The sequence below is a fragment of the Danio rerio genome, chromosome 14, assembly GCF_052040795.2.
Source record: "Danio rerio strain M-AB ecotype USA chromosome 14, GRCz13ab, whole genome shotgun sequence".
Lineage (NCBI taxonomy): Eukaryota > Metazoa > Chordata > Actinopteri > Cypriniformes > Danionidae > Danio > Danio rerio.
Window position 1 is genome coordinate 49,241,777 of NC_141034.1, and position 13,224 is coordinate 49,255,000.

At 35.5% G+C, this 13,224-nt stretch overlaps 1 protein-coding gene across 9 annotated transcripts in view; it reads left to right on the forward strand.

Annotated features, from left to right (window-relative positions):
- Positions 1–13,224, forward strand: part of atp8a1 (ATPase phospholipid transporting 8A1) — a 332,891-nt gene that overhangs the window by 88,955 nt on the left and 230,712 nt on the right. For 5 of the 9 annotated variants that reach the window (XR_015507850.1, XM_087281951.1, XM_087281949.1 and 2 more), the window contains exons 5-7: positions 3,883–3,928; positions 5,317–5,357; positions 9,843–9,916. Coding sequence is in view for 8 of the 9 variants with exons in the window: in XM_087281951.1 (XP_087138077.1) it covers positions 3,883–3,928; positions 5,317–5,357; positions 9,843–9,916 (161 nt within the window). In the remaining variant the exon portion in view is untranslated. Of the gene's footprint in view, positions 1–3,882; positions 3,929–5,316; positions 5,358–7,357; positions 7,432–9,842; positions 9,917–13,224 lie in introns of all 9 variants that reach the window. The other 4 variants (XM_087281952.1, XM_087281950.1, XM_087281956.1 and 1 more) reach the window with 1 other exon arrangement.

Consider the following 13,224-nt stretch of genomic DNA (forward strand, 5'->3'; position numbering starts at 1 on the left):
TTCATATGTTTTTCAAAGCACAACAAAAGCAGTGCATTGCCTAAGTAGGCTTTTTCTTCATTCAGACACATTCATATGTTATGATTTGAACAGCATAACAATTATGAATGCAACAATTATAGATTGTAGTTGTACGATTATATAGTCTATAAGAATAATCATGGTTTCACGATTATCACGTCTAATGTAAATTTAAGCTTTATATTAGGAATTTTAATGAACTCTTGTTATCATCTGCGTTCATACATTCATAATAATTGTAATAATTTGTAATAATTCTACTAACGTATCTTTTGTTTACATTGCACTGAAAGCCTTGCATAACTCTCACCGCTACGGCATCAGATGTTTTCTACTCAGTGAACGTGTAAGGCGCGAGCGCGTTGTTTCGCTTGCACACGCATGTTGTGTATATATTATTACATTGGAAATAGCGAAATTGCATGTGGAAAAGATGCGATATGTAAATGGCCTGCTGCTATTGTTTATCCAGTGTGCATGTTTATTAGCCTTGGTGTATAAGCTCGTAACATTAAAGCGCACAGGTAGCATGACTTTGTTTTGTTGCAGCAGTTTTATTCTGTGCAACTGAAATGCGACGTTGAGAAGCCGTTACGATTAAGTATCCAAATATTTTCGGCTGCTTGCACCACTCACTCGCTTAATGGCAAGTAAATCACGCTCTGTGCATCCTTCAACTGCTGCTCGTGCTGTATTGAACAGGCATATGTCACTTGATAGCTGCCGTTTTTCGACTGAACTAAATTTATTTTTGATGTCTTGTAGTGATAGGTCGTTCATGAACGATTCGTTCTTTTTTAACGAATCTTCAATATGACTCGGGAACTATGAGTCCTCTCAGGAAGTGATTCGTTCATCCACATTTGTGCAGGTAGTATCGTTTATTTCAAGTCTTCATCACATTGGCTGAAGCCAATCATATGCGTTTAGAGCCGGAAAAACAATTGATCCGCTCACCTCTCGAGTCCTCTATCGGGTCTGAGACATTCGTTCATCACGAGCCAATCATATGCGTTTAGAGCCGGAAAAAGTTTTGATGCGTTCATCTCTCGAGTCCTCTATTGGGTCTGAGTCACTCGTTCCTATTCTACTTATGACTTATTTGTAGTGCAATCAACCTTTTGGGCTAGTTGTAGATGTGTTTGGAAAAAATTCATAACATTTTAATAATATTTTGGCAAATTGGACCAAATGAACGAAATTACTCGAAAAAAGATTCGTTCATCTTGATGAACGAAACTCAAAGATCCGAGTCAGTAAAATGATCCGAACTTCCCATCACTAATGTCTTGGTGACACAAATTGGCGGGCCGTCAATTGAATAGCCCTGATTTAGGGTTTTGGCTAATCAGAGCACACCTATTTTAGTACATGCATTAAAAAATGCCATCAAATAGTTTTGTTAAAACAAATGGTTTATCAGAGAAATTTGACATTTACTCTCATTCCAAATCTGAATGATTGGCTTTAGTGCAGGGGTGTCCAAACGGCCGGTGTCCTGAAGGTTTTTGCTCCAACTTGCCTCAACACACCTGCAAGGATGTTTCTAGAAAGCCTATTAAGACCTTGATTAGCTAGATCAGATGTGTCTGATTGGGGTTGGAACTACACTTTGCAGGAAACCGGCCCTCCAGGAACGAGTTTGGACATGCCCGCTTTAGTGGAAAAGTGTTCGCTCTTTTATAATAACTATAACAATTTACCTAATTTAATGTCCATTTTATTCCACATTAATTCATTCTGATCCACTTTGAATTTATTGTTTGTTTGTTTGTTTTTAACATACGCTAACATATAGATTTTGGATGCACTGTTATATAGTCTGAAAAATAATCATGGTTTCACGGTTATCATGTCTAGTGTAAATTTAGGCTTTATATTTGGTAAGTATTTAGATGAACTTTTGTTTTCATCTGCCTTTATACATTCATAATAATTTATTATCATCAGTACAACCCTCCCTACTATCCAAGAACAGTACTTATCCAGAGCAAGCAGAAGGGCTGCCAAAATCACGCTGGACCTCTCACACCCAGCACACTGCCTCTTTGAACTGTTGCCTTCTGGTCGACGCTACAGAGCACTGCGCACCAGAACAGCCCGACACAGAAACAGTTTCTTCCCTCAAGCAATCCATCTCATGAACACTTGATAATAATAATTGTGGAACAAACATCACTACTTGCCATACACTTTTATACACATATACACTTATTTAACAACACACTTTACATGCCAATTTGAAGATTAACAGCTGCATATATAACATTGTACTTAGTAATATAGCTCTCCATACACTTGTCTATCTGTATATTTTGCATTCACTTCTTACTGCTTTTTTATTTATTTATTATCTGTTTATTGTCCTGTCTCTGTAATTCTGTTGCACTGTAGAAGCTCTGTCACATTCCTCGTATGTGCAAACATACCTGGCAATAAAGCTCTTTCTGATTCTGATTCTGATGTTTTGTGCTTAACCATTTGATAAAACAAATCTATCTGTATGTTTGTCTGTCCGTCAGTCATAAGATTTTGTAGTAACATTATGAATGTCTTTACTGTCAATTTTAATTCAATTTAAATTTTGTCTTGGGTTTAAGTTAAAGTAACTCTGCCCAAAGTTTCCAATGGTTGTTGTGTTTCACACTTATTATTTGCCGCACTCCTACAATGCCTTTATATACGAATTTCAAAAGAATTCTAAGAAGCCAGCAGGCAGAGTTCTAATCCATAACTCATAATAATCCAGCATTTCTAACAAAGACATGCCGCTCCACTGCTCTCCTTATCACCTGCACACCGCTGTACTCCATTAATCCAGCTGCATCTCAACACAAGCCCAAGCCACCGTCTCCTCTTCCCTTTGGCCTCCTTTCACCATCCTCCTGCTATCATGTTCACTGCAGACAACCATCAGTTCGATTAGATGCGTAATCAAATCATCACTTCCCTCATGAGAGCCTGATATCCGCTCTGTTTCCATGTCTACTCCCTTCATCTCCAGAGGAGAGAGCAGTATTGGGCATGTTACTTAACAAAAAGTAATTAGTTATAGTCTGTTTTGTGAGAAGTAACTAGTAACTGAGTTAGTAACTGCATTACGTCATTATAAAAGTAACTAATTAGCAGGGAATGGAACTATTGCATAACTTTATAAAAGAAAAAGATCAAAGAAACCATGCTAGAACAATGATAAACTAGTTTTAGTTAATCTAATACAGAGGCTCCGTCTACCTCTTTTTAAAGCTTCAAGGCATTTTTATCCAGTCATCAGTAATGTGGTTTTCCCACCCCCACACAAATGCCAATCATCACCTGTTATGTGGTTGTCCCACCCCTACACACATGCCAATCATCACCAGTTATGTGGTTGTCCCACCCCTACACACATGCCAATCATCACCAGTTATGTGGTTGTTCCACCCCTACACACATGCCAATCATCACCAGTTATGTGGTTGTTCCACCCCTACACACATGCCAATCATCACCAGAAAATTGTAGAGTAGTTATTGATTAGAGCATATCAATCTGCTTTTGTAATCTGGGACAGAACAAAGTGCTTTGACAGACATGCATCTGTTCTATTTATCACAAAACAAGCAAAACATCCATTTCTCTATTTAAAATTAGTTTTATTTTGGAGAGGTTTTTTTAAAAAAAAATCTAATATCTTTTTATAGCATGCATGCTGTCATGGCCAGTGGACTGTTACTATAGAAGTTTTTCAAAATCCCTAATGCAGACATTTGTAACACTGTGCATTAATGTTACATCTAAAAAAAAATCCAGACAATTCCATCTACAAGTATTTAAAACTTTAATCTGAAATGAATTGATTTTTTTTTTTTCTTTTTCCAGAAACGTCACAATGCTGATAATGTTGTCAACAAGAAAGAGACACAAGGTAAGGCTTTTGTTTGCTCACTGTTCTTTTTTTAAACTATACATTTGCATGATTTGCCTGTTTGGATGCCCATGAGTCATACCTGTCAACCCTTCCCTTTTGCTGGGTATGGCAAACGGTATTCCGTTTCTTTACATGCCAATGTTGACAGTACAATATGAGTTGTCAGTGTACATCAGTTATAAAACATGAGACATCAAAACAAAATGTATTTCTGCTTTAATTTTGACTTTAGAATATGTGCTGTTTAATTTGTTTTATTTATAGCAATATTATGATGAAAAAATATCACTTATCCTTTTAATTTAGGCGCATAAAAAAAATTAGTTTGGTTTTGTCCTGTTTCTAGCTTAATAGAAATATAAAAAAAACTTAAAGAAGCATTTTTTAGCAGTTAAAATTATTATGCTTATTACATAAACCATTGGTTGATTACTAGCTATTTTGTTTTTTGCCATCTTTGCGTAGAATTAATAACTAAATTAATTAATAATAAATTTTATAAAAATGTTTGGGTTTTTGCGGGAAAATTTTAAGAGAATAGGAACTGAAAGTGTAACAAGTAGCATCAAAAAAAAATGTAAAAAAAAACATGTAAAAAAATGAGTATATACAGTTTCTTGTAGATTTCCGCATTCTTAGTTCTGTTTACTGATTTCTTTGCTTGTTTTTAATACACTTATTTTTTTACTTATTTATCTGAAAACAATACAATATTTTTTTTTACCTGTCTTGGAAATGATTCTTGGTTTAAGAATTTTTTAGACTAGAAAGAAGACAAAACCTAGTAAGATTTTTTTTTAATTAATTAAATTTTTTTTGCAGTGAGTATGCATTATTTAAAGCATAGGATATAATGAATCTAGTATTTCAATTTGAAATAAGTAATGATGCTACTCTGAATGATGATGAAACATTATTTTACCACTATTTGACATTTGAAAGATACTTAAAACATTAAAGTGGCCCCTAGATTGCCTTTTTGTACACCCCCTGACAACAGTCTTGTCGTAAGTGTTGTAAGAGCAACAAATAATAACTTTACATTACATTATTCCTGTTAAATGACAAGACTTTTGTCTAGGCATTGTCAGACCTTACTATCCTAATGAAATAATTACAAATCAAGGCATGATCATATTTTATTTGGTAAAATAAGCGTAATCTAGAGCCCTTTACCTTTCAAATAAGCCACTTCTGATACCAAATGATCCACTAGAAGTCAAGTTATGATTTGTTGTTCCTTAAACTTGAATAGGCGACAACTTCTGTCAAGTAGTGTAGATGTAATTTAAGACAGACACTAACATGCTTCATTCAAAGATGATCTCAGGAATTCATGTGCACCACATTTCCTGACTTTTCTCTCTCTTTCTCTCTGTTTTTAGTATTGAGGAACGGCGCCTGGGAGATTGTGCACTGGGAGAAGGTACTGCAGCAGATGGTGTTCCTCACACCGACTGCCTCTCTTCAGCTCTAGCATGAAAACAAGTTGACATGCTCTTAGAAAGACAGTGAGAGATGAGTGCGCGTATAAAGATGCAGTCTGGTGTAAACCCTGAGCAGGTTTGGGTTTTTTGAAAACACATGCTTTGGTGTTTTCAGAAGCAGCTTACTCTACTCTCTGCTCATTTTCGTTTGTTGAATCTCGACACTCTTCTTTAGGTCAGACCAACCAGGCCAAAGCTTACATGCGGTTGCCATAGCGATCTTAACATAGCCAGACACCGAGCAGCTTTTCAATGTGTTAACAGAGAGCAGAGCTAATTACGCTGACAGAAACACACAGCCTATAATTATAAAGTAAAAGCCAAAGGAAATGGCTGGAGATATAATTACCTGGTGACTGGTCACTCATTACCGTTTGCTATATTAGTGCATTAACTGGTGATCTGATGACCTAACAGTGCCACAGAATAGGAAATGATGTCATCTTTTAACTTCGGTATATGATTTCCCGCAGCTCTCGCAGTCAAGTTTTATTTTTATCGTCATCTCATCAATATTCACAGTTTTGTGGAGCCGGACTCCTCTTTGCACAGGCTTTTATTAAAGCGCACCGTGACATGCTTCGAATTAGATTGCGCAGAATGAATAATGCATTTTTAATATACTTATAAATCATATCTTAACTCATGCATATTTAAGTAGCTCTCCATTTCAGATCAAAATAGAAGCTGCTTCCCTCGTTCATATTGGATTATGGTTAATAAGATGATTAAAAATGCAAATCCAGAAAAAAGATCAATTGTTTACGGGTATCAGAGAGAACGTTGTTGATGAAATGGACTCCTTTTCAATGCTAATCTCAAATGGAGTCTTGTGTAGTGATCCAATATTGCTAAATAAATCAAATATGAATTTATTAGCAAGATTTATGAAAATGTGTAAGATGGATGCCAAGATGGTTCTTGTAATGCATTTACCGGCCACTTTATTAGGTACACCCTGCTCTACAGATTTGCATTCTGCATTCAGATCTGCCTTAATTCCTTATGTTAGAGATTTAGAAGCTTTCCTCAGAGGTTTTTGGTCTGTATTGATGTGACTGCGTCTGGGGCTGCACAATATATCGCAAAATTATCATTATGATCATAATAGTATATGCAATATACTGTACATATTCATTCACTTTCTTTTCGGGTTAGTCCCTTAATTAATCTGGGCTTGCCATAGCAGAATAAACCACCAACTTATCCACGAGTGGCTAGTGGGAGCGGCTGTCTTACTCGTCACAGTTGTAATCTACCCGCATTTAACGGGTTGGCGGGTGTTTATTATTGTTTTTAAACTGTATTTTTAATAGTGTTTTTTTTGTTTTGTTTTTTTGGCAGATGCACTTCTCTAAAATGTTTAATTCTTTCCAAATATATATATTCAAGTTATCTAGTTAAACTGTGTTCCTATCGATATACATAATGCATTGCATAAAACATTGCAATATTAGATTTTTCCAACGTTTTGCAGCCCTAGTGCCTTGTTTTTCTGTTTATTATTGATCATGGAAACTCGGCTTTAGCAAAAGTCTGGTCGTTCTCCTCTCACCACTGGCATCAACAAGGCATTTTCACCCACAGAGCAGCCGGTCACTGAATATTTTCTTTCTTTCAAACCATCCTCTGTAAACCCAGGATATAAATATATGTGAAAATCCGAGTAGATCTGCCATCTGGCACTAACAACAATGCTGCAATTCAAAGTCAATTAAATCACTTTTCTTCCCCATTCGGTTTGAACTTCATCAGATTACCAAATTCATTGCATTGCTATCATGCAAATTGTTTATTAGTTCTGCATTAACAAGCAGTCGAACAATTAGACCTAATAAAGTGGCCCATGAGTGTGTGTTATTTCTCCTTCTTCTGCCAGTGGCTGCTGGTTTGATACAGTATGAAATGTTTGAGTTGTTTACCAGTTTGTGTCTTACAGGTTGTGGTTGGAGACATAGTTAAAGTTAACGGCAAAGATTTTGTCCCAGCAGATGCTATACTGTTGTCTTCCAGGTAGACGAGTCCAAGCCATCAGAAGAGACCCTGTCCTTTTTTTTTTTTACATCCCTTGTCTCACAAACGACACCCAAAAAAGGAAGTGATGATTATCAGGCTCATAAGAAATAACCCAAAGATAAGGCCTTGAATCAGTCATGAATGATGCCAGGTTTTAATTTTAATGAAGACACTAAATGATTAAATTGTAGATTCACCCAAAATGTACAATTTTACCAATTTGTGTGCACTTTGTTGTTCCAACCCCAAAAAGGTTTACAATATTATTTGCAATATTATTTGTTGCAATATTACAATATTGGGTTATTTACAATAACCCAAGTGTTTGTAAATGCATTTTTTTAATTAATAATTCAGCACTTCCTATCAAATTCATCCAAAAATTTTTTATTCTTCCAACGTTTTAAAAGGTTTGTTGTTCCAAACCCCAACATTATTAAGTTTACAATAACATGATGGTGTATAAATGCTTTTTTAAATAAATAAATAAATAAACGCATTTCTATCCTATCAGATTCCTATCAAATTCACTCAAATTAAAATTCAACCAATTTGTATGCACTGTGTTGTTCCAAACTCCAAAATGTTGAGTTTACAATAACATAAGGATTGGTAAATGCCTTTTTAAATGAAAAAATCAACACTTTCTATCAAATTCAACCCCACTGTTTGCACTTTAGGTTGTTCCAAACCCAAATGTGTTGAGTTTACATTAACATAACGGTGAGTGAATATCTTTTTAAATTAATAAATCAAAACTTCTTATCAAATTCACCCAAAAATGAAATTCTGCCAATTTTTATGCACTTTGTTGTTCCAAAACCAAAAATGTTAAGTTTACAACAACATAAGGCTGCGTAAATGCCTTTTTAATTAATAGATCAACACTTTCTATCAAATTTTAATTTGTGTGCACTTTATGTTGTTCCAAACCCAAAAGTGTTGCTTTTACAATAACACACGGGTGTGTACAAGCGCTTTTTATTATTAAATCAACACTTCTTATTAAATTAACCCCAAAAATACCATTCTACTCATTTTTTAAAGCCCTGTGTTGCTCTGAACCCTAAGGTGTTAAGTAACAGTAACATGAGGCTGTGTAAATGCCTTTTTTAATTAATAAATCAACACGTCTTTTCCCAGAGATGGGTTGCGGACTTATCCGCTGCGTAAAAACTTGCTGGATAAGTTGGCGGTTCATTCCGCTGTGGCGACCCCGGATTAATAAAGGGACTAAGCCGGCAAGAAAATGAATGAATGAATGAAATCAACACATCCTATCAAATTAACCTCAAAAATAAAATTCTACCATTTTTTTAAGCACCGTGTTGCTCTAAACCCAAAGGTGTTGAGTAACAATAACACAAGGGTGTGTAAATGCCTTTTTCAATTTACAAATCAACACTTCCTGTGAAATTCACCCAAAAACTATGATTCTACCCATTTTTATCCATTTTGTTTTTCCAAACTTAAAGTATTGAGTTTAGAAAAACACAAGGGTATATGAATGCCCTTTTTAATTAATAAATCAACACTTCCTATCAAATTCGCCCCAAAATGAAAATTTTGCCAATTTTTATGCACTTTGTTGTTCCAAACCCAAAAGTGTAGAGTTTACAACAACATGAGGCTGCGTAAATGCCTTTTAATTAATAGATCAACACTTTCTATCAAATTCTACCAATTTGTGTGCACTTTATTTTGTTCCAAACCCAAAAGTATTGCGTTTACAATAACACACGGGTGTGTAAATGCTTTTTAACATTAACAAATCAACACTTCCTGTGAAATTCACCCAAAAACTATGATTCTACCAAATTTTATCTACTTTATGTTGTTCCAAACCTAAAAGTATTGGGTTTACAATAACACACAAGTGTTTGAATGCAATTTGTATTAATAAAAAAACACTTCTTATCAAATTCACCCAAAAATGAAAATTCAACCAATTTCGAAGCACTTTGTTGCTCTAAACCCAAAATTGTTGAGATAACAAAACCACGAGTGTGTATAAATGTCTTTTTTTTTTAAATGAATAAATCAACACTTCCTTTTGCGGATGTTTGCCTAATGATTATTACTGACCTGACATTGTCTTCACTTTCAACATCCATTTGCCAGTTATTTCTTCCAGGCATCTTCATATCCACCATAGAAAACAATAATTTGTCAATAGGCATGATGATTTATCTCGGCTCAAATGGGTGTTGAGCAGTGAACATTGTGTTTTATTCTCTGTTGAAGATTAAATGTGTGCATTTGTGTCTCTCTTCCCTTGTCCTGCTGTGTGTGTGCGCTTTTTCTCCTCGGTCCATCTTATGCCCTTCCTCTCATCTCCACACATCACCCTCTTCTTCCACCCCGCGTGATGAACATTCCCTTGCGCCTGGGCTGCTGGGTAAATGAAGGTGTCTGTAGGAGAGATAGTGCGAGCAGCCAATGGAGATCACCTCCCGGCCGACCTCATCATTCTGTCCTCCAGGTCAGGAACGGCTCCGTTTGCATGCGGGCCGGGTGGGAAGGGGGCAGAGGGTGCACAGGTGGAGAGAATCTGTTAACCTTAATGGTCCCGTTGTTTTCTCACTTGGGCCTGATGCTTCTGTGCTTGGTCAGGATTTGATGCTATTTTATTAGTTATGCCAAAAAAAAAACTAGGCTGTGATTTGATATTGTTGCGTATTAGCGATTGGTGATCATACACCAGTGGTGGGCAAACTTTTCAGACCCGATAGCCACATCAAGTTTTGCAAACCAAGTGAAGGGCCACATTTCAAATTCTTCAAAAAATAACTTATTCATAGTGGCAGTGTGCTTGGAACACGTAATATCAAACAGACACGTTACATTAACACAAAACAGATTTTAATCGTTAGTATTGAGTTGAATTTACAAATTAATTTGCACTGCTATTTATATTTATCATCACTTATCAATCATCATAAAACAATAAAATCATTTCTTTTTAAATATAATAATAATAATAATGTGGGTTTTTTTTACAGTGGAGAATAGAAAAGATATTGTCTGATAGAAAAAATATCTCATTAACACATTAAAAATAATTCCTATAGTTTACTATTCAATCAAATTTACATTCTAATTTGCACTGCTTTTAGAAAATATACAGATCAATCATCATGAACCTTGATAAAAGCACACATCTTTGATAAAAGAACTTTTTAAAGTGGATGTATGCATGGTAAATATATTCTATGACAAAAATGACCACATTTACCATGCAATTATTATATAATTTGAGTCTAATTCACAACAATCTTATTTGAGCTTGAGTTAATGTGCTCATATCAACCATTATAAAACTATGCAACAAAACGGAAGAAGAATCTTAGCCTTTGCTATTCAAAGTCATGTTATTATGAGTGTGTTAATGTGAACAATGAGCCTGAAAATAAGGTTATATTAATATCAACAGCAACACTCTCGCAAAATACCCAGCTGATTCAGTCGTTGCCTAGCGACATACTTTTTTTTTTCTTATCAACAAAAAGGCAGCACCTCTTGTTTTTCGAACGTAAATGTGTGGCGGTGTGATTGTGGTCTTGGGTTGTGGTCTTTAAAAACAGCAATACTTTCTTGGCATATTAGACATACCGCTTTCTGTCTGATATTGGTCAAGAAGTATTTTGTTGTCCATTCTTCCTTAAACACACAACATTCAGAGTCAATTTTTCGTATTTTTTTGTCTCGTCATTTTCAGTTATTAAGTGCATTTTAATATCCAAGAGCGTGTTCTAATTCTAACTGTATCGCGTGCAATACTGCCATCAAATGGCGTTCACTTGTATTGCATCATTAATTTTCTAATTCTGAAACCAAACCGTTACTCAAAAGCAGAATTTTAAAAACTCCCTTGCGGGCAGGATGAAAGTGTTCAGCGGGTCGCATATGGAAGCGGGTCATAGTTTGCCCACCTCTGTTATACACACTACCTGACAAAAGTCTTGTTGCCTATGTATCCTGGTTTTTGCTATCAGAAGTGGCTTATATGAAAGGCAAAGGCCTCTAGATTACGCTTATTTACCAAAATAAAATATGATCAGGCTTTGATTTTTAATTAATAAGGACATAAAGGTCTGACTTTGCTTAGACAAAAGTCTTGTCACTTAACAAAAATAAAGTACAGTGTAGAATATAAAGTCATGGAGCAGTGGAAAAACAATGAATATTGTGTATGACTCCCATGAGCTTGGAGGACTGCATCCATACATCTCTGTATGACTCAAATCACTTATTAATAAAGTCATCTGGAATGTTAAAGAAAGCGCTCTTGCAGGACTCCCAGAGTTCATCAAGATTCTTTGGATTCATCTTCGATGCCTCCATCTTATCCCAGACATGCTCAATAATGTTCATCTCTGGTGACTGGGCTGGCCAATCTTGAAGCACCTTGACCTTCTTTGCTTAAAGGAACTTTGATGTGAAGTATGAGAAGGTGCTAGAGTTAGGAGGGGAGTATTTATTTTCTTAGAGAAGGTTTCTAAAGGTGATTTGTCAAATAAAAGATGATATTTAAAAAAAATAATAATAATTTGGAGTGACTGCAAAAATGTGTCAGGGGAAAATGTGCAAAAAAAACCTCCCTAAAAAACAAAGTTCTCAAAAGATTCCTAAAATTAAGCACCAAAAATTTGAGTGGTTCAATTCCCAGCAGAAAGACGTGATGAAGCTCTTTCTTTAACTGGAGGCATGCTTTACAGACCTCTGCTTTGTGCTGGAGATGCTTCAGCTTGTCCACACCACACACAAACAAAGCTCTTCTCTAACAGCTGGAGAAAAGGCCTATTGAATGACTGTAAAGTCAGCGCTGTTGGCACAATGCATGGCTTCAGCTGGAGCTCAGACTCTCTGCATGCGCTCACTTCTCCACAATCTACAGTACTGGGATCAACCTTTATAGAAACACACACTGAAGAAATCAGATGCGCGACTGAATAGTTTTTTTTGTCTTTTAGATAACAATAACTTTCACATCTCATTGTTCAAGCCTGCTGTTGTTTGTTAAAGGAGAGATTGTTTAACAGCTTTGGCCCTCGTCATCCTGCTTTTGCTCATCTCAGTAGCTGAATGTTCATTTGTCTGCTGTGCTTCATCTTTCCTTTGTTGCATGTTGCTAAATATATAATTAAAAAGCAGCAGAATGCATGGCTATAAACAAAGATGCATCGAGTGAAAGTGAAAAATGAAGGAACTTAGTCCCATTAGAGCAATATGTTTTCATTTTCTGCTCAAGTACTAAAATGCTTTATGCGTTTTGGGGGAAATATGCCACCCTGTGGATTTTTCGTGCTGAAATTAGCAATGAAACACTACTTTAGCTGAACTTTTATTGTAAACGAGCATCTTTGGTTATGGGGCTTCATTTAGCTGTTTGATTTTGTTATGTGACCCAACCACCGAATCTTTTTAAATTGTTAACTTATATAAGGACATTCGGTAATGTTGCTTTACATCATAATTCGATATTTTATAGATGTAGGTTGAATATTGGGCGTTCGGCTTTTGTATGTATTTGATTGTCTCTTATGCTCACCAAGGCTACAGTTATTAGATAAAAAATACAGTAAAAACACTAATATTGTAAATAGTATTGGTTTTTATAAAAAAAAAAAAAAACATTAAATTGCCATAAATAAGTTTAATGAACTTAATTTTCAGCATCATTACTTCAGAAATTATTCTGATTTCTTATTTATTTATTAAGGGTGCTTTCACACATGTGGATTAATTCTGTTGTTCCGAAACAGGCATTCAAATTGTGACATTGTTGCG